This window comes from Austrofundulus limnaeus, unplaced genomic scaffold (genome assembly GCF_001266775.1).
Source record: "Austrofundulus limnaeus strain Quisiro unplaced genomic scaffold, Austrofundulus_limnaeus-1.0 Scaffold29, whole genome shotgun sequence".
Lineage (NCBI taxonomy): Eukaryota > Metazoa > Chordata > Actinopteri > Cyprinodontiformes > Rivulidae > Austrofundulus > Austrofundulus limnaeus.
In genome coordinates this window covers 789,018-810,546 of record NW_013952431.1, presented here as the reverse complement: position 1 = coordinate 810,546, position 21,529 = coordinate 789,018, and the positions used below count along the sequence as shown (strand labels likewise).

The 21,529-nt window shown below is 39.5% G+C and overlaps 1 protein-coding gene across 3 annotated transcripts in view; it reads left to right on the top strand.

The window, feature by feature from the left end:
• Positions 1 to 21,529, top strand: part of dock10 (dedicator of cytokinesis 10) — a 68,740-nt gene that overhangs the window by 45,317 nt on the left and 1,894 nt on the right. Inside the window, 40 exon segments of one of the 3 annotated variants that reach the window (XM_014005243.1) lie at positions 188 to 267; positions 349 to 536; positions 709 to 774; positions 878 to 970; positions 1,350 to 1,473; positions 1,559 to 1,680; positions 1,808 to 1,891; positions 3,308 to 3,400; positions 3,602 to 3,720; positions 3,860 to 3,929; positions 5,027 to 5,140; positions 5,304 to 5,375; positions 5,506 to 5,652; positions 5,720 to 5,803; positions 5,926 to 6,022; positions 6,201 to 6,233; positions 6,390 to 6,568; positions 7,654 to 7,770; positions 8,107 to 8,209; positions 8,305 to 8,426; positions 9,766 to 9,880; positions 10,048 to 10,114; positions 10,470 to 10,517; positions 12,756 to 12,866; positions 13,199 to 13,308; positions 13,404 to 13,519; positions 14,247 to 14,384; positions 14,469 to 14,651; positions 14,722 to 14,832; positions 14,914 to 15,129; positions 15,227 to 15,284; positions 16,382 to 16,483; positions 16,715 to 16,830; positions 16,919 to 17,041; positions 17,142 to 17,255; positions 18,084 to 18,230; positions 18,339 to 18,549; positions 19,927 to 20,117; positions 20,196 to 20,296; positions 20,521 to 20,659. In XM_014005243.1, coding sequence (XP_013860697.1) covers positions 188 to 267; positions 349 to 536; positions 709 to 774; positions 878 to 970; positions 1,350 to 1,473; positions 1,559 to 1,680; positions 1,808 to 1,891; positions 3,308 to 3,400; positions 3,602 to 3,720; positions 3,860 to 3,929; positions 5,027 to 5,140; positions 5,304 to 5,375; positions 5,506 to 5,652; positions 5,720 to 5,803; positions 5,926 to 6,022; positions 6,201 to 6,233; positions 6,390 to 6,568; positions 7,654 to 7,770; positions 8,107 to 8,209; positions 8,305 to 8,426; positions 9,766 to 9,880; positions 10,048 to 10,114; positions 10,470 to 10,517; positions 12,756 to 12,866; positions 13,199 to 13,308; positions 13,404 to 13,519; positions 14,247 to 14,384; positions 14,469 to 14,651; positions 14,722 to 14,832; positions 14,914 to 15,129; positions 15,227 to 15,284; positions 16,382 to 16,483; positions 16,715 to 16,830; positions 16,919 to 17,041; positions 17,142 to 17,255; positions 18,084 to 18,230; positions 18,339 to 18,549; positions 19,927 to 20,117; positions 20,196 to 20,296; positions 20,521 to 20,659 — 4,624 coding nt within the window. 3 annotated transcript variants of the gene reach the window in all.

The window sequence follows — 21,529 nt, the reverse complement described above, 5'->3', positions numbered from 1 at the left end:
TATATATATATATATATAAATTTACAAAACTAAACAGCCTACAGTATTTTTACAGTCTTTATTTTACAGTTAAAATATATGTTTATTAAATAAAGTCTAATGTTACAACTAATCCTCGATCCCTTTAAGCATTTTTCCAAGATAATAAACATGTTTCTAAATCTGGTGACAACTTTTGTTTCCACAGGGCTGAGAAGAACAGCAAACTGCAGACTGTGCCTGGGACACTGGACATTGGCTTAGACTACATCCCGATGGAGCATCCCAGTAGGTTTTTTTCGTTAAGACAACACCTCCTCATTGTCCGCCTCTTTGCCTTACTTTACTCTAAATAAACCTTTCCTTCAGACTGCGTGACTTCCTCATATGTACCGGTGAAGCCTTTCGAAGAGCTGAGCATACATCAGCCCACTGTGGAGGTGGAAGAGTTTGTCCAGGACACCACCAAGTTCACCCAGCCGCACCGCGTCTACAGAAACCACATCTACGTCTACCCCAAACACCTCAAGTACGACAGTCAGAAGAGCTTTGCCAAGGTGAGGGCAATTAAATGAATAAATGAACTGCTGCTTTAATGCTGATAAAAGGTTTAATTGCTACCAGAGAAGGCCTTTGTATTTCTTGGGTTTTTAATGTGATTTTATTGTGCAGTTTTTATGCGTTTACTCATTATTATTATTATTATTACAATGCTCTTCTTGTTTGCAGGCTCGTAACATTGCAGTCTATGTAGAGTTCCGCAGCTCAGACGATGAGCTTGCCAAGCCTTTAAAGGTAGAGCATTATTCAAAAAAAAAAAAACATAATTGCAAATGGGCTTCTAAGTGATTGTTGTCCCTTCCCAGTTAAGTTTTTGTTATTTCTTTTTTTTTTCTAGTGCATCTATGGCAAGCCCGGAGGTCCAGTTTTCACCACAACAGCCTGTTCTACAGTCCTACATCACTCTCAGAACCCCGACTTCTATGAAGAGGTGAGTTGGAAATAAATAAAACAGGGGTCTTCAACGTTTTTTATCATTAGGAGCTGCAGTGTTGTAGAAGAATACAGCACTAATTGTAGGTTGTGTGCAGGATTCATGGAGGATCAGGTTGTGAGTGAAGCCGAATTCAGCTGGTGTTCTCACTTAATGTTTGCATTTCTGACTGAATTACATTATTGTACGCCTCAATTTGCTACATGTTTGATTAGTGGTAATGTGTGTTTAAAGACATAGCAATGAAAAAAACAAGCATAGAAACATTTAAATAATTTTGCGACCCCATCGAAGACCTCTGCAATAGATGAAGTGAAGTCGTCACACACAAATGGGCCACTATTTCCCATGATGATTTGTTTCCTTATCATCTCAGGTGAAAATTGAGTTTCCCATCCAACTTCATGAAAAACACCATCTACTTTTCTCCTTTTACCACGTCACCTGTGACATCAACGCTAAGACGAATTCTAAGAGGAAAGAGGCCTTAGAGACACCAGGTAAAGATGATGATAGACTTTGAGCATGGCTCTGTCATAATGAGTACTGCAGGCTTAGTCTGAAAATGTGTTTGGTTTTTTTAAGTGGGTTATTCTTGGCTGCCAATACTGAAAGAAGGTCGCGTGTCATCTCAAGAGTTCAACATTCCTGTCTCTTGCAACCTGCCACCCGGATACCTCAGCATCAAAGAAGCCAGCAACACCAAGGTGAGACTAATAAAGACTGAAGGTAGGAAGTGAAGTAAGTGAGAATGCAGCTGTGTAATAAAAACATTGATGTATTAAATGTGAAGGGCACAAGGGTTCAAACTACAGCTGTGCCTTTTTTTTACAGAATGGAGCTGATGTGAAATGGGTCGATGGAGGAAAAACTATCTTTAAAGTGTCCACAAATGTCGTCTCCACAGTATACACTCAGGTAAAACTACAGGTTGCACATGCGCTGACTCAGTTTGAGCATCTAATGTGAAAAACGACATGCAAGCAACTCTGCATTATTTAGGTTTCAGTGCATCAAGAAGGCAGCGACTGTTATTTGAATGGATCATGAAGATTTTGATAAAGTATAAAGATGCTTTCTTTGACTTTTTGTATTTGAAGGATAGACATGTCACAGGTACTTTAAATTTTCTGTGATGTGTATATCCTTCAGATACAGAAAGTCAAAGAAAACAACTTATAACTTTGCATAACACACACAATTTTATTCATTTTGTCACATAAATTGCATATTTTCTTTTGAACTTGGCTCAGCTAAAGTGAAATAGGAAGTGACATCAAAGGGGAACTCTAAGAAAGACAACTCTGGTTTTTATTGAAACATTATTTAAACTTTAACTGTTCTTCATCTCTCTGATAGTGACTCAAAATAATTCAAAGAAACATCAGATTTTTCTCTACAGTCTGTATTAGCTATTGTAACAATGCTCTGTTTACATGCAGGCATTCCCCTTTGACATCACTTCCTGTTTCTTCACATGCAAATATCTCAACATCTGTTCATCTCAGTGGTGTGAAATTAGTTTCGCAATACGTTATTAATGTTATCTTTCCAAAAATGTGTTCATATTTATTACAATAATTTTATGTCACTAGCACTTTAAGTACAGTCCTTTTCTTTTTTAATGATTAAGCTAGCAGACAGAGCAGTGGCCCACATATTTTATTTTTTAGAAAGTGCCCTTGGAGAAAGTTTGACGGACACTTAGGCAGCAAAGACTCATGGGACATTTCATAAATTGATAAAATGAGTTTTTGTGGTCTTTTAAAGTAAAGGTTCTCAAACTGGGGTCTGCGAGCCATGTCCTCAAAAAATGTCAATAATTTAATTTGTTTTTTATTTTAATAATTGCATATAGGGAACGATGCACTAGTAAAACAAACATACTAAACCAAACAAAAATCATATTCTTATGGAATTTAAGGGTTAAAATGTTGGTTTAAAATGGGGTTTATGAAGGGGTCCCTGGAATTTTTTCACCCTTGTTAGTAGGTCCCCAGTATGAAAATCACCTGGTGGGCCAAATGAAATGGCTTGGCGGGCCAGTTTTGGCCCATGGGCCCCACTTTGGGCACCTTTGGTTTAAGGCATTCATGCCTTTTAAATATTTTTTTTCCAACATCATATGATAAACAGCAAAATTATCTGTTCAATTAAACTGTTTCAAGCAGTGGTTTCATCTCAAACACTGTAACTCTCAAGTCAAGTTTGCCTAAAACATCACTGTAACGTACTGAATTTCACATTCCTGCATTAAATGTCACGTTAAGAAGATTTAGTTCACTAAGCAATATTTCAGCTGCTGATCTTTAAGAATTTGTCTGTCTTTGCCAGGACCCCCACCTGAACCGATTCTTCCAGCAGTGCCAGAAGAGAGAGCTCGACCTCTCTCAGCCTCCTACCTCCAACTTTCTCAACTGCCTGAAGGTCTGAAAGAAGAAAATAAAAAGACACTCAAACCTTTTTAAAATCTCAGTAATTCTGACTTGGAAAGAAAACAGAACCTCAGCAAACAAATGTTACACATCTAAATCATGCAGCGCTGTATTACATTGTTTCAGCTTCTTTTGAATTTGATTTTATGTCCACTTTTTCCTTCTCCGTGTTTCTATTCCTTTTTTTTCCCAGGGTCTCCTCAGTATGGAGAGAATCCCAGTGATTGTCCGCTTCCTGCCGGTGCTCTTCAACCAGCTGTTCAAGGTTCTGACTCAGAATGACAATGATGAGGTCACTACTGCCACCACCAGGTAATCAGTGGTACTACAGATCTTCTCATAATAAACCCCTCATAATTTGTAGCTTGGGGATGTTTTTGTGTGTGTTAAAGGTTACCATTAATGTTTTCGATGAGTAAAACTTCATGTTGCTGTTATTCCGTCCCTGCAGAGTTCTAATCCATGTTGTCAGCAAGTGCCATGAAGAAAATCTGGATCAGCACCTTCACTCTTATATCAAGGTACGCTGGAAACAGCAGCTGCATGTGTAGCAACTTTAGCAGTGAAGTGACTTTGTCGTACTTATAAATGTCAAACAAGTTTTAAAAACTCTCCTTTTGCTAGATATTTACAGGGAATTTAATTTGTGCAAGTAAACAAACAAACAAACAAAAAAGCACCAGTGAGAAATCTCAATGTTTTTGTGAATGTGATGTGCAAGCAAGAGTATGGAAGGGCCACGTGCCCAGAGCGCTGTGCAAACACACACACGGACACAATAAGAGCGATGAGAAGGGGGAAAAAAGAGACGGCATACCAGCCCTCTGCAAATCAGAAACACAAGGCACGTTTGTTTATGAGGGGGGAAAAAAATTAGTGAGAGGATTAGAACAGAGAGCAGGAGAAACCACCAGATCCATTTGATGTTGGCCACAGAGCCAGAGAACTGCAGAGTCTGAAGAGGCAACGACAGAGATGAGTGCTGGGAGGGGAGAGGAGATGACCAGCGCCGCTGATTAAACCAGGGTTGCTATGGCAACAGACGTGGCATGATGCTCAGTACCGGTGGTGTTCAATTTTAACTGTTGAGTGTGTACGTGTATATGCTTTTGTGTCCTGGTGGGGACCATTTTTGACCATTTTCTCTGTACACACAGCCTGGTGAGGGTCCACTGTTCCATATGGGTGTCGAAAGCCCAGTCCCCATTGGGGGGAAATACTGTAGGTGGGTCAGGAGTTAGGTTTAGAACTAAGGTGTGGATTGAGGTTAGGTTTAGGGTCAGATATGTACTGGGGTGTTTGTAGAAATGATTGGTAAATGAATAAAAGTCATTTTAAAGTCCCCGTGGAGATACAAGTGCAAACTTGTGTGTGTTGTGTGTGGGTGGGTGAATGTGTGTTTTTGCATGTGCTATATTCCCTCATCATTATTTCAATAATGGGAGGAACTGGAATTGGAAGAACCGGAGCACTGCTGGGTGGCAACAACCACACAATATCTGTTTTATTAACGGACTCTACCTTGAAGAAAAGATGTCCTTTAATTCTGCAGCTTTTAATCTTATTGCATGCTTTTTATAATAAAAGCCTCGCTTGACTTGTTTTTTTATCTTRGTAGTTTGTTTTTAAGTCAGAAGCTCATGGCTTCAGGACGGTTCACGAAGAGCTGGCCAAGGGAATGACCTTTGACCTGAAGAGCAATGAGCACACAGCAGTCAGGAATGTTCTCAAGGTTTGTCTTGACCTACTGTCCATCAATCAGTACAAATCATTTTACTTAAATCAGAATGATGTATTAGTTATTCTAGCTTGGGAAAAAACAAACATCTGCCAACTGTGTAARTTTTAACTGTGAGTAAATAAGAGTAAAAGTGAGTATTTTTGTCTGGCTTCAGTTCTCCTGGTTCTTTTTTGAGCTCATTGTCAAGTCCATGGCCCAGCACTTGGTTGACTCTGACAAGGTCAAGGTAAGGGGTTCCTTTTCGTGTTTGGCACATCTGGCCCACTTTTCTTCAGATTAAAAAAAACATGTTTTCATTATTCATACTTGGTTCAGTAAGATTGACGTGCGTTAAGATGTTTTCCGTTGCTCTCCAGCTGCTGAGGCCCCAGCGTTTCCCCTCTTCCTACCTGAGCCGCGTGGAGACGTTGGTGGAGACGGTGTCCGAGCACATTTTCTGGAAGTACAAAGAGCTGGCAGAGGAAACACGCAGCGCCAACTTTGCTGTGGCTGCTTTTGTCAAAGTACGTATGAAATGATATTGTCTCTTACCGGAGGTTAGATCTCTGATTTGACTCTGTCTCTTTGCAGCGCTGCTTCACTCTGATGGACAGAGGCTTCACATTCAAACTCATTAGCAACTACATTAACATGATCACAGCTACAGACAGCAAGGTAAATAAAATGTGCCAGTAATTTTTTTAAATGTAAAGAAAAAACTTGTATGTTTCAGCCACTTAAAGATAAACATATTTTATAAGTTATGCATATGTTTTTTTTACTTGTTTGTTTATTAGGTCCTCTGTGAGCTGAAATTTGAGTTCCTGAGAGAAGTGTGCAACCATGAGCATTACATCCCTCTCAGCCTGCCCTTACCTTCTGCTCGAATCACAGGTGGGGAGACTTATGTTACACTGTAGCTCTCTGCCACCAGTGTTTATGTGTTACTAGCATTCACGAAGTAGTTCATACTCTCATCCATTTATTAACCCTCAGTCAGACTTTTTATTTATTTTTTCCTTTCTCTGTCTTTTTTTWAAATTTTTTTCCTCATTTAATTTGTCCATGTCAGATCATGCCTCCCCAGAACCACAAAGCACACCTGGTAAATACTCGTTTTATTTTTTTATTTTTATTTTTTTTTCTCGTTTGTCTCATTATTTGGTTACTGTGACCAGATTCACCTGAAACAGATTATTGGTGCGACTGAGCTCTTATTTATGTGCAACTTGGTTAAAACCCATGCACCGTCTCTCTGTAGCCTCTGTGCCTGAGTACAACCTMACCGGAGAGTTCTGCAGGAAGCACTTCCTGACTGGCCTGTTGCTTCGGGAGCTGGGCCTGGCTCTCCAGGACGAGCAGGACCTGAGGCATCTCGCCTTGGCCACGCTAAAGACTCTAATGGCCAAACACTCTCTGGATTCACGCTATGCCACCAAGGTAGCTAATCTGGAAAAATTAGTCATTAGCACACAGCAGAAACCCTTCCATTATGACTCATCCATACAAACATACACACACACACACACACACACACACACACATACACACACTCACATGTGATTGATCACAGCAGCTGCAAGCAACATTGTGATGGTGTTCTAATGAATACTGGGAAGTACGGAGATTAGATCAAGTCTGAAATCTGKTCTTGAATAAACACTGGAAACCACAGTAGGACTGTAGTCACGTCTGTTCAAATTGGAGTCAAAATCATGAGAAAATAAACTGCAATGGAAGAAAATGTTTTAATTAAGGCTTAGATTATACATTATGTTGTATTTATTGCATATGAAATACAAAATTTATTATAACACGTTGAATCATTTATAATCACCAGTGGTYGGCAGCACTAATCTAAAAATTAGTTCCACTAGCCCTAAAGCACTAACTCATATATTTAGGTCCCCTAATTCTAAAGCACTAACACACTGAAAATTTTAGCAAAAGCTAATTCTAAAGCGCTAAAACAACCCAGTCAGCCCATGAACATTATTCAATAGACAACATGAGTCACATGTTGCTCTCTTAAGACTTATCATTGACATTCCACAGCCTTATTTAGGTTCATATATTGCCAAGATGTCACCTGGTGGATAAGTGACACATAAATAAACAAAATGTGTGACAGATTTCATCGACAGCTGTTAACTTTAACGTTGATCAATAACATTTATAGACCTCAGTTAGTGCTTCTAAATTTAGCCTATAAATTTAGCAAGTGCTAATCCACTAATAAATTTTAAAATTAGCAAAAGCCCCAAAGCACTAATCAGGAAATTAGTTCCACTATCAATGCTTCAGTGCTTTAGGGGAACTTTGCCCACCACTGATAATCACTAAATTTAAAATATCACAGTCTTGATTTGTTTTGCTATATGAAGTCATGTTCTTCTGAGGAAAAATAAACCATCTTATGTGTGCACTACTTATTATGACTGTTAAAACAGGCACTATTTGTCAGGTTGGTGACTCTGCGTTAAAGGCTCATAATGTGACTTGTATTTCACCCGATGTGTTTCCAGGAGAAGCAGGCGAGGATAGCGTCCCTCTACCTGCCTCTGTARGGGCTGATCCTGGACAACATGCCACGCTTCTTCCTCAGGGACCTTTTCCCCATCTACTTCACTTCTAGTGACCAAGTAAACTGAAAAGCTGAATTTGTAATTTCCTGCAAATTAGGATTGCAGTCTTCAGGCATGTTATTGTAGCAAAACAGCTGTGAACCCATGAAGGGAGTTCTGCTCGATCAGTTTGTGGTGGATTGCATTTGTTTTATTTTGACGTTATTGTTCCATGTTTATAGGATTTGCTGCAAAAATTACTCCAGAAAATTTGGCAAAATCGATGAGTTTTATGTTTATAAAAATCGTAGTAGCTTATTGAGCAGCATAAACAACTTAGAAAGGTTAGAACATTATCAAATACTCAAGAGAAGTCTTTCCTTTTCTGTGTCTCCCTCACTCCACTCCACACAGGGCTCTCGAGACGACGTCAGCGTGGGAGGGGGAGGGGCTGTTACTCGCCACGGAAACTCCATGGACGCCTCCTTTTCCAAAGAAGTGCTCAACTCTATCACAGGTAGCACCGTACCACGTGCACACGTCTATTCTGGGAGTCTTTGTACTGTAGAAACGTTGATGATACCCCCCCCCCCCCCCCCCACTCTGCACCAGCCTTTTCATCCTTGGCGGTTGCCACGGGTAACCAGGCGGACTCTCGAGGTTCTCTGATCAGCGTMGACTCCAACCCGAGCAACAGTGACAGGAACAGTGAGAAGATGGATGGGTGTGAGAAGGTAAGAAAGGGGAAAGTTGGGGGAAAAACAAAAATTATAAGAAAGGTGAAGATATCCAGAATTTCCACACATTCCACGTGATCGCTGGCAAAATATTAAATTCAATCCAATTCAAACATTTTATTCATTTCATTAAAAAAATAACCATTCGATAAAAAAACCCAAGAAAATACGCAAATCTAAATAAAATGAAAAGTAGCAGAAGAAGAAGAAATCTTATTGTCTGCCCCTTTTATCCCCAGAATGTATTCAAATGAAACATAATTTACAAAACAATGCTAAAAAATTAAAAATTAATTTAAAAATAGGGGAAAAACATGATTTTTTTAAAGCTAAAATATGTTGTACCCACCGACCACTGATAGGTATATTATTAGCTTTAAGAAAGATGCTGGATTTAAACCAACCATTATTTTATACTCTAAAATGCTGCTAAAATGCAACTTTTGTTGTTTGACTGTTTATAATTTCACATCCACRACTGCTCAAAAGTCTTGTGTAATCACTCTTTTTTTTCACGTTTTGCTTCCAAGGAGCCAAATCTTTGTTTAAATATAAAAAAGTGTTGTTGCTCAATAGTTTTTTTTAGACATTCTGAAGCTCTTTAAAAAGAGGAAATTATTCAACTCTTGCCGTTTATTTCAGTATCTGACCATTTTCAGAAGAATTCTTATTTTGTCTGTCATCACTTATCACAGGTCATCACTTATCACAGGAAATGAGACATTCTATTTCCTGCTATAAATGTACAAGACACAATTCAGAAAATTTAGCAAAAAAACCCCCACATTAAAATAGGATTTTTAAYCACTTTGTGGCAAAAGCCTGCCATAAAGACACAACTTATTCCCATTTTTAAACCTGCATCTATGAAAAATAACAAGGATGACATAGGTTGATACATGAAATAGTATTTTAGATCCAACAAAGTAATTCTCAAAGAGCTATTAGTGGAAAACTTGACATGCAGTGGATGATTTTTTGTTTAGACGCGACTTTCAGGCACTCTTAATTGTGTGTGAGAGTGTTTATTTATGCCTGACATGTTTCTTTTGTCCTCCAATTGATCCATATTTTTAAGCACGCATTGCACAACTTGTTGTAATAGTCAGAGACAAACAGAGGGAAGACTTTCCAATAGCCTGAGGAGCTATTGATCATTATCAGTATAAAAAATTATAAAAGAAAGTTTGACTCCTTGAAAACAAAGTATGAAGATATTAGTGGTGGTTTAAAGTTTTGCACAGTTCAGTTAACAGATACTGATTAACAACAACTATTAACATCAATCTGGCAGCTGATTCTTTCTGTCTGGTTCTGTCTTGATGTCTGTTTTCAGTTCGCCCGTCCCCAGTCTCTGATTGGCTACGGTTCCCGCTGCGACAAGTTGGACCAGGCAGAGACCCGCAGTCTCCTCATGTGTTTTTTGCACATCATGAAAACCATTTCTGAAGGTAAGAAGTGGCCGATTGCTYACATAAAAAAACAAACAAGCGTCCATCTRAATTACTTCTGCACCACCTCAGTGCAAAAAGTCTGATTCTATAAAAAGTAATATTTTTTTTCCATCACCTGGTTTGCTGCAGCGTACAACGTGATCACGTTTGTTTATCGTTTCCAGATGTGCTGGTATCCTACTGGCACCGTGCCATTCACCAGGAGATCGCAGACTTCTTTAACATACTGGAGTAAGAGCTCTTCTTTCTTTTTGTGGAAGGAGTATCACCACGGGTCCAGTTTGGCTGATCAGAAGTAGCTCACAGGCAGAAGGGNAAGACAAGTAAATGAGAAAAATCGAAAGTGCTGCCAAAAGGGAACAGATGAAAATAATGGCCAAGCAGAAGAAAAACAGACTGTAATTCTAGTCGGATCCCCCAATCCACCGAGGAGCGCTTTAAATGAACTTTTTCTATTTTCTGTTTGTGGCTGCCTCAGTTCAATTCTATACAATTCATTTATTTTCTTATAAAACACAGATGAAACAAAACAACTTCTACTCGGCGTATTTTTTTTTGTAAATCACCCTTTTCCCCCGCTCTTCAGGCTTTGTCTTCAACACTTCAGGTTCCTCGGAAAACGCCACATAGCGAGGTGAGTCTGTTTGCTTTCGTTTTTGTTTGCCAGATAACGCGCAGCAGGTGTGGTTCGCCAGCCTTCGCTCTGCCGCTGCCGACATGGCAGCAGCGTATTAATTCTGTATACATACTGCAGCCAGGAGTTAGAACACCCCCACACCCTGATCCATAATTCATATAATCGTGCTCACGCATGGCTGCACACAAGCGTCAACGCACCCACATATGAGCGCGTAAAAATAAACGAATCCGACACAGTCGTGCAGAAATACTAATATGTGCTCCTGATGCGTGTGCARGCTCAGGGATGAGCTTTGAGAGGTGAATAAAGTGGGGAGAGACGGGGGGGACGACTGTTGAGAAGGAATCACTGCTGGATTTTGTACTGTAGGAGTTGGCGAGGACCAGATGGGGGTTGTTCTCATCTGTCTGCTCTTACTGGAGCAGAGCCACCGGCGCTGCTAGACTCCTCCGTCTTCTGGTTCCTCGCAGCTAATTCAATTAGCTTTTTCTTTCCCATTTTAGCGAAAGGATACGGAGACGTAAGCCAACCGAAAGCTGAATGAGCACTCGGCTTTCCTGTGCGTGGAAGAATTAGCTGAATAAAAAGAATCTGGAAGGCTTCACGGTTGTAGCTGAGCATGTCTGGTACTACCAGCTACTTAGCATGCATCTGTAATTCCGAGTCAAGGGTGGATTCACCTTCTTACGCTTTTGTTTGCGTCTCAGTCAGTGTGTGCACCCATTGTAGGTCAGCGGTGATGAATTACATCAGCAGCGTGCAGCTAGACAGCAAGCTTGAAAGGACATTTAACTGATATGTCTGTTAGTGGTTGTGCTTTAAAATCTGTGCAGAGTTGCTTACAAATAATATTTTTTTGCAGAAGCATATGCGCGAAGAAACACAAAGCTAGCATTTCTTGAAGGAATGCATATCACCCACCACCTTTCATGCTGGAGTTTTAAGCTAAGATGATTTTATGCTGTGCAGAACTGGATTTATAGCAGTTTTGGTCAAACTCTGTAAATGATGGTACTGTCAGCGTATGTAATATTTTAAGAGTATGTGTTGATGATTACTCTCAGCTACTACCACACCTAGCTGTGGCAGCCATCTTGAATTTGGTTGGCTTCAAAATTTAAACAGGACTTCAAATGGTTACTTTCCGAGTTTCATTTAAATCTGGCCAGTGGTTCATGAGATTTATTGCTCACTCTACAGACAAACACACATCTATCCACATATATCTATGCCTTTTTGTATTTTGAAACTAATGAGGTAAAAATACGTTATTATTACTTTTAAACTGAAATCAATTCAAAGTTTGTGCTTTATGACTCACAGTGGGGTGCACAAAAATGTACAGAATGTTTTCTCCATGTGCAACATTGTGGTTGTGGTGTAGTTTCCATCGTGGTCTGTGCCATCTCTCACCCTCTTTGTGCATGCTGCTGCTGTTGATGGACTTTGTATATGACTGCACAATTATTGATCTGCCACATCGCATGCAGTTGTTTCCTGTCGCATCAACTCGTTTCGTGTTTACACAAAATGTCAATGAAGATGTAAACATGTTCTTTTTTTTCTCGTCGTTTGCAAATAACTCCTACCCTGCTTTGTGATCAGCTGGACTCCACTTTCTTTTGTCCTGTTTGTAACACATTAGCATGATATATTTTGTGATTATTGAAATTGATTTTAACATTCTGCCTCATCACATTAATATATTTTAATTTCTGCATCTTTCATTGTTGCATTACGTGAACCCAAAGCTTTTGCTCTCCACCAACACACTGCAGCTACTTTAACATTTAGTTATTTTTTTACAAAACATACTTGAAGCAAAGCTAAAACTATCGACTCTGCTACGCCAGTAGCATTTCCATCTGGCTGACCTCCATCACTCTTCAAGCTGATCTTTATTCTGACTGCAGCTGCTCTCATCACCCCAAGTTCACATTTGAGATCTTGAATGCTTTCAGCATTTCATTTAGCCTTGATAGCAAACATTGTAAGGCAGCTGCCATTAATATTTAAAACATTAAAAGTGCAAAAATAGTTGTGCCCTGCAAAGTGTTTACATTAAGGTTTTTTAATTTTATTATTGTTTTTTTTTATTATTGATTACTGGCATGCTCCAACATCTAATAGCATGCAGCTAACAGGATCGCTCACTGATAATGAAGGACACTAAAATGATAATTTGCCTTGACCAAACTAACGTTAGCTTTGATGTGGTTGGCTTGTGAACAGGAAGCTAGCAGCGGCGGTAAAGCTGGCCCAGTCAACCCATGCCAATGGCACCCTGAAGGCCTCTAACAACCCTACCCAGTCCTCTCAACCCTCAAGCATCTTCTCCCAATGGTAACCACCTTCCACCTCAGCCATGATGACAGAGTTAAACCAAGGATGCTTCTATTCCTAATGTTTTTGATTGGCTTTAACACCAATAAGTCTCAGATGAAACCTACAGTGTCAGTGTACTTAGATACAACCAGATGAATTCATTTATTCATTGTGTTTTCCATGTCACAGAATGTAAATGTGTACCCAGCATGTTTTAATGGTTTGGTGTTGTTTTGTGTTAATGTACTTTGCTTCTGTATTTCAAAGTTTTATTTCAAAGTTCAATGCAACAACTGCTCTAGTAAAAGCTCAATAATGTTATGTTAAGCGTGTGCTGCTGTTGTCTCCAGGATGACCTCTGGAGGTGAAGGCCACCGACAGGCTCGCTCCCAAACCATGCCCATCATCCGGGGCAAGAACGCCCTCATGAATCCAAAGCTGCTGCAGATGATGGAAACCGGTAACACATCATGTGACGTCATTACGATGCAGCTATTATTTTTATTCTATACACTTGGTAGGTTTAATGAATCATATCTAATTTTTTGTTTCCAGACGGGAGCGTTCAGGATGGGGACACGCTGAGTCCCACAGATATCGAAGCCAACTTGTCCACAGAAGTGTCTCTCACTGTGCTGGATGTACTGGAACTCTTTGTTCACCATCATAAGGTCAGTCACTGTTTTATGCTACAGAACCAAAACTGAAATTAATGGCACACAGTTAGTTTAGGTAAATTTCTTATTATTTTGTTTGGTAAAAGAAAACCATTTTAATTCATCTAATGAGCAATGATGTGTCATGGTCCCTCATGACCTTTGATCATTTTCCAAAAGCTCACCCCCACCTTTAGGCAGGCACAGTATTTTTTGTCATAAAAATGGCATAAGAGTAACTCTGTTCTATGCAAATAAATAAATAAATAAATAAATAAATAAATAAATAAATAAATAAAAAGTGTGCAGTAAAAACGTTTTTGCTGAAAACAGAAGATTGCGTTTAATGTCTAACATTAAACCCAAAAATGAGCTAACTGATGCTCTACTGCCACCTGGTGGCTAGTTAAATGTTTAAACACTAACAGAGAAGACTACTCTGTAAGATAGCTATCCAGATTTTCTTAAAAATAATAAAATGAAACAATAAAATGTTATGCTTTTGAACTGAAATATTTGACTGAAACAAGTTATATTCCTGTTTTGCAAATTTTAAAGCAGAAAACAGCAAGTTCAATCAACAAAAAGTATATTCCCAGAATGCCCTGTTGCTTATTTAAGTCTATTGAGTTGTATCAGTATTGAACTATTTATTTTACTATAAACCATATTTTTTCTGTTTTCAATTGAAACTTTCATGTTTTTTTCACATTATTTTTCTCTCTATTATTCATTTGTGTAGAAGCAGTTGCTGCAGGATGATGGTCAGAACACACTGATGAAAAAGGTGCTGGACACCTACTTACTCTTCTTTCAAATCAACCAGTCCACTGCGACTTTACGACACGTCTTCGCTGCGCTTAGGCTCTTCGTACAAAAGGTCCAGCAGACCTCATTTAAACATTTTGCAGAAGAACCTTTCTAATCTGTTACATTTTTATTTAACCTTCCTCTCGCTCTTCAGTTTCCCAGTGCGTTCTTCCAGGGAAAGGCAGACCTGTGTGGCTGTCTGTGCCACGAGATCCTCAAATGCTGTAACCATCGATCCAGCTCCACCCAGACGGAGGCAGCTGCACTACTGTACTTCTTCATGAGGCAAAACTTTGAGTTTACAAAGGGCAAATCAATAGTCCGCTCCCATCTGCAGGTCAGTGAGACCTAATTCAGATTAATACACGAGCATCACYCTGGCAGCTGAGCCTTTACTTCCACTGCAGGTCATCAAAGCTGTGAGCCAACTGATTGCTGATGCTGGAATTGGAGGGTCGAGGTTCCAACAGTCGTTGGCCATCATCAATAACTTTGCCAATGGAGACGCACCGCTCAAGGTACGGGAGGTTTTAGAGTCCTAATAAGTGGGAGTGTCCCTCGGGTTAATATAAGGGATCTCCTAAACACCCTMTCTATAGAACACCCCGTTCCCTGCTGAGGTGAAGGACCTGACCAAGCGGATCAGAACAGTCCTGATGGCCACGGCTCAGATGAAGGAGCACGAGAAAGATCCAGAGATGTTGGTGGACCTGCAGTACAGCCTGGCCAATTCCTACGCCAGCACTCCTGAGTTGAGGCGCACCTGGCTGGAGAGCATGGCCAAAGTTCACGTCCGCAACGGCGACTTGTCTGAGGTCACGCATGTTGCATTTCTTAATCTGKATAACCTCATAAATGTTTGAAAGGAGATGAGAATTTTGTCTGAAAGCATCACATCTGCTGTTTCTTTAGGCTGCCATGTGCTACATCCACATCTCAGCTTTGATTGCCGAGTCGTTGAAGAGGAGAGGTGAGCTCCCACTTTCTTCTGCTTACACTTTAAAGGAATGATCTGGTCTTTTTTTAAAGTGATGTCCWGTCAGATATTTATCAGCATTTATCAGTCGTAGAGCACAGAGTATGGAGAAAAGTTGCAGACAATGAGACAACAACCACGAATGAAACAAACAGAATAATGCAAAAGTATAGAAGTTTAACATTAATTAATGCAGTGTTCTTTCACATTGGTTTGCCATTTTATTTTTCCTTTTTTTTGTTTTACTTTTTATGAGGAAGAGTTGTTTTATAAATATGAAAAACAATATAGCTAGCTAAAAGCTTAGCCTGGACAAGGACTTTTGCCCTTTTCTTCATACTCCCATAACTACACTTCAAAAATGACCAGACTTTTTAAAGACTTTACATTTTTTGCAGCATGGTTTGTTTGTTTTCTTTTTTTTCCCTCATAGCTGGACCAGAACTTTTGTTTTATGTGAACCTGCTGTGCATCTCTGCAGATGTGATCTTTTTTTCCTCACTCATTAAACGTTTCTTCATTTCTGTCACAATAAACTTTTAGGCGTCAATCCTTCATATGTTTATTTGATTGAAAACAACCTGAGAGGGTCTTTGTTTTGTGAGACTTTCTTGGAAYCTAATCAGTTAGATAGTGAGATAAATTCGCCTAGTGTTTGTATTGGGGAAGCTGTGGCAGAGTGTTTAGGGAAGTCATCCTGTAAACCGTTGTCGGTTAAATTCTTTGTTCCAGTCATTGGAACACTATATAAGTTCAGACCATTTAGCATTCTCATACTGCCAGTTACTAAAGATCCTTCCACCTAAATAGCATTTCAAGTAGAAAAAGAGATGAATATCTTTGTATTTTTTTCTGTTCCTCCCATCCATAGTGTCTGTTGGTTTGATCCTGTGTGCATGTGTCTGCTCTTTGTGCCTGAAACTCATTTGCATGTGCTTTACTCACGGAGCCTGTGATCCAGCAGCTTGCATAACATGCCAATYCCTCAACTGATTTGTGAGCCTTGTCCTTGAGCATTAAAAAAAAATTAAAAATAAACCACACGAATAGACATTTAACCCTGCTGCTCCTCRTCCCCTCCAATCAAACAGGCTACTGGAGAGCCGACAAGGCCGGGATGTCTGGTGTGTCCCCTGAAGAAGGCCCCGTGTTTAACTGTAGCTCCTTACTAACCTCCTCCCGAGATCAAGACAGTGAGTGTGTGCGCCTGGGGCCTGCTGGGTGGTGGGGGCTCAGGAAAACCTGTGCACTTATGTGCTTTTAAAACCTCTTAATAATGTGTAGACGTAAGATACATTGCACGATTCCCATTTAAAAAAAAAGGTATATAAATGTTACCCGTTAAATCTCCCACCAGAATGTTTTTGAGACTGTTTGCGGTAATTTTTTAAATGTCTTATTCTGATWACATTTTTACCTATTTGGAATGGCAGCATCCTTCTCTATGGGCTGGGCAGCATTTATGTGCATCAGCCCCAACGTTAAGGAGGAGGGCGCCATGAAGGAGGACACCGGTACACAAGACACACCGTACACCGAGGTCAGATTGCGTATGAGTAACACTGAACCCTTAGCAGGTTTTTAGCCTGAGAGGAGTCTGGAAATAACTGGGTGAACGCCGTGTTCAGGACACCCTGGTGGAGCAGCTGGAGCTGTGTGTGGACTACCTGTGGAAATCTGAGAGGCACGAGCTCATCGCCGACATCAACAAACCCGTGATTGCTGTTTTTGAGAAGAGGAGGGATTTTAAGGTGTCTTGTCCATCGGCTTTATTTTCTTCCTCCTCTTATGTACAAGCAAGCACAAAAACACAAACTTAACACTCCAGCGTGTGCTTCTCTGTGCCCGCAGAGGCTGTCAGAGCTGTACTATGACATCCATCGCTCCTACCTGAAGGTGACGGAGGTAGTGAACTCTGAAAAGCGACTCTTTGGACGCTACTACCGCGTGGCGTTCTATGGACAGGTGAGCGACAACTGCACAAGAAATGCACACAACCGCTCTACAAACAGTCTTTAAAAAAAACTTTTATATGCCGATTATGAGATTTATAAACAGATTTAAAATCAGCAAAGGTGACCTAATTTTCAAAATAAAAGCCTGGGTAACCGACYTTTTGCTTTGGTTTGCTCTAAACCCAGGCAATGCTCAGTTTGGACTCAAGAAGTGAAATGTATAAGATTCTTCTTCTCTCTGTGAACATTTTAAAAGTTAAGAAGGGGTCTAGATGGCTGATCATGAGTCGGCATCCTTAATTTCTCTGTCTGCTCTTTCCTTTCTTTTCTTTTTTTAATATATATTCTAAACCAAGATTGCGGTAAGTTTTTGAAGCTCTTGACTTTTCATCTTCTTCGGTGCTAACCACTTTTACCTCTCTCCTCCTCCTTTTACCTATAATAACATCTCTTACCCACTGAAAGGTTGTGTGAAGCTTGCTGTGGTCCATTATACCTCCAGTAATTTTCAACGATGCAGTCGTTTCCTGTCTCCCTAAACATTACGAAAAATCTGATGTCAAAAAAAAAAAAGAAGATGCCATTTAATAAACCTCATTTATACCTGTGACATTTGAGTGTGGTGTTCCTTTAAATACGTCCACATGCTCACATCCAAAACTTAACATGACCTGCCCTGTTAGTGCTGAGTGAAGTACTCTAACCAAAAAATGTTTTTTGCACCACTCACGGCAACATAAATCAGAACGATAAAAGCAATGTGATCTAGTTATCTTTGCATTGCAGACCCATGCATTGGAACAGGCTTTGCTAATGCGTAAGTGTGTGTGTTTCTTAGGGTTTCTTTGAGGAAGAGGAGAGCAAAGAGTTCATCTACAAAGAGCCGAAGCTCACGGGTTTGTCAGAAATCTCCCAGAGACTACTCAAACTTTACTCTGACAAGTTTGGAGCTGATAATGTCAAGATGATTCAGGACTCCAACAAGGTGATTCATTTCATCATGCAAACAGAAAAGGACTTGCTAGCGCGGATGCTTTTCCTAATCTCGAATCTGTTTTTGTTTATGTTTGTGCTTAACTTTATTTAAATGCAGGTGAATCCCAAAGATCTGGACGCCAAGTTTGCCTACATTCAGGTGACATATGTAGTGCCCTACTTTGACGAGAAGGAGCAGCAGGAAAAGAGAACAGATTTCGAGAGGCACCACAACATCAACCGCTTTGTGTTTGAGACACCGTTCACTCTGTCGGGGAAGAAACACGGAGATGTGGAGGAACAATGCAAGAGGCGCACCATACTGACCAGTGAGTCTCAGTTCAGGTCTTATTGTACACAAATTATTAATCCAATTCTAAAACACCTGAAATTAGGCTCCCCGTTTTTCTTTCTAATTAAATCTTGCTTTATAAAATGGTTTCTGCTGATGCGTAGATTTGCAAAAAAATTGTTCCATAGTTCAAAGTTTGTCAATGCCAACTTTATTTGTAGAGCACTTAAAAAAACACATCCAACCAGAMTTGTAAAGTAACTAAGTACAAATACTTTGTTACTGTACTTAAGTAGAATTTTTGGCTATCTGTACTTTACTTGAGTAATTATTTTTCAGCGTATTTTTTACTTCTACTTCGTACATTTTCACACAATTATCTTTGCTTTCTACTTATTACATTTTTAAAAAAGGCAAGAAGTAAAAAGTTGTTACTTTTAATTCATTCCAGCTTGTTACTAAATGTCATTACAGAAAATCTAACTGCTCATTTTGAATCATTTTTTTTACTTTTAATACTTAAGTACAAAAAATATCTGATACTTTAAGACTTTRACTCAAGTAATATTCCTAAAGGAGACTTTAACTTTTACCAAAGTAATTTTTTTGGTAAGATGCTTGTACTTTTACTCAAGTATCACTTTGTGGTACTTTTTACAACACAGRAACCAACTGCACCAAAGTGCTGTAAAGCTATCATAAAACCACTGATAAAAACATATTGAAGTAAAAACAATAAATTAAATAGACAAGACACATAGAATTCAATGTAAACACATAAAAATGCCAGAGAGTAAAAATGAGTTTTCAGAAGAGATTTGAAGGGTTCCAGATTATGGGCAGATCTAATAATGAATGGTAAGCTGTTCCACAAATTAGGAGCAGTGACAGCAAATGCCTGGTGTCTGCTTTTCAGTCTGCTTCTGGGAACYTGTAGAAGCAGTTTATTATTTGACCAAAGTGATCTAGAAGAAAAATAGTCATGTAGAAGATGCTTAAGATAGGCCGGGGCCAAACCATTTATTGCTTTAAAAACCAATAAAAGATTTTTGAATTCGTTGTGATAGGAAACTGGCAGCCAATGCAGAGAAGCCAGTACAGGAGTTATATGATCATGTTTCTTGGTTCCAGTTAGGAGTTGAGCTGCAGCATTCTGAACCATGTTAAGACATCGTGAAGAAGATCTGTCCAAGGTTTTGTATAAAGAGTTACAGTAACCTAAGCGTGTAGTTTCTCGAAATCTTTGAAACAAAAACTAGATTTTACTTTTGCTAGAAGCCGCAGGTGAAAAAAGCTTGATTTCACAACAGAGCTCACCTGCTTCTCCAATTTCAAACAACTATCAAAAATTACACCAAGATTTTTCTGACCAGCAGATCTTTGTTTCTCCCTCTTTTTTTAAATTATTTTTTAGCGAGTTCCAGCTTCCCCTATCTGAAAAAGCGTATCCAGGTGGTGGAGCAGCAGAGCACAGAAATGAACCCGATCGAAGTAGCCATAGACGAGATGTCGCGCAAAGTCTCCGAGCTCAACCAGCTCTGCAACATGGAGGAGGTGGACATGATCCGGCTGCAGCTGAAACTGCAGGGCAGCGTTAGCGTCAAGGTGCGGGGACGTTTGTCCGGAGTGCAAATGCATTTTCCTGATGCTTGGGGTTTATATCGGCTGATTGTCTCTGTCCAGGTAAATGCAGGGCCTATGGCTTATGCCAGAGCATTTTTAGAGGAGAAGAATGCCAAGAAATACCCAGACAACCAGGTCAAACTTCTTAAGGAGATCTTCAGGTAAATGGTGGTCAATAGAAACTTCTATAGGCACAATAATTAAAATATTGAACCAAATCCATGTGCAGACTTTATGCATATATTACCCAGATGATTAAAGCAGTGGTTCAGAGCTTTTGAAGGGTTATGAACTATCAGTGTCTTACCTGTCATGGATAGCTTGTTGAATGGTTTTACGCGTTTACTTTTAGTGCTGTTAGTCTAAGCTGAATTCTCCTCTGCAGACGGTTTGCAGAAGCCTGCGGTCAAGCTTTGGACGTAAATGAGCGTCTCATTAAGGAGGACCAGCTGGAGTACCAGGAGGAGATGAGAGCTCACTACCGGGACATGCTCATCGAGCTGTCCGGCATCATGAACGAACAGGTCTCACAAAGCCTTGAGCCATAGGTGTCCAGATTTTATTACCATTCCGTTTTTTTTTTTTTTTTTCATTTTGCTTGTTTTCCTGGTTTAGCAGCATTCCCAAGCATCTTTTTTTTCTGTGCTTGATTTTTGTGCTTTCATAAATTTCTGTCTAATCTGCTTTCCTATCTTTATTACTTTTCCGACCTTTTCTCTCATTGCAGCTTGAAAAAAATAATCAAATCATGCCTTCAGGGCCCCCTCTCTGTCTAACAGTTTCTGTCCACTCTTTCTAAAACTGGTATGTCATGGCAAGTTGTTTCATAAAAGGCATTTTGCCACCTTGCTGCCTGCTTGTCACTTTATCTTTTCATAATATTRCACATTTCTCAAGCAGAGTAGTACACAAAGGGGTGGGTTGTCCTGAGAGTGGAAGGGACTGCCCTGAATGGGTGGGTTGGTTGGTTGTTCCAAAGCGAAATGTTTGACTGATGTAAACAAACACAGGTGTATTGATGCCAAGTTAATGTCATTAAAAAAAGACAGTGAATCTTCAGAAAATGATGTATGGGATTTTGATATTTTTCTCTTTTGCACATTCAATGTTTTCAGCATCTAATTGTATAATAAAAATACGACCAGAACACATCTACATTGTTTTCTAAATTAAATACCAGAAAAGGCACTTGTAATTAAGCTTTCTTAAATACAACAAATGTCGTTTTATAGAAGTAAACCTTAAAGGGAATCRCTGATTAGTTGTGACATTAGAGTTTATTTGATAAACATTTATTTTAACTGTAAAATAAAGACTGTAAAAATAATGTAGGCTGTTTAGTTTTGTAAATTTTTAAAAAATATTTTAGCATGGATGGAGCCATTTTATGTACA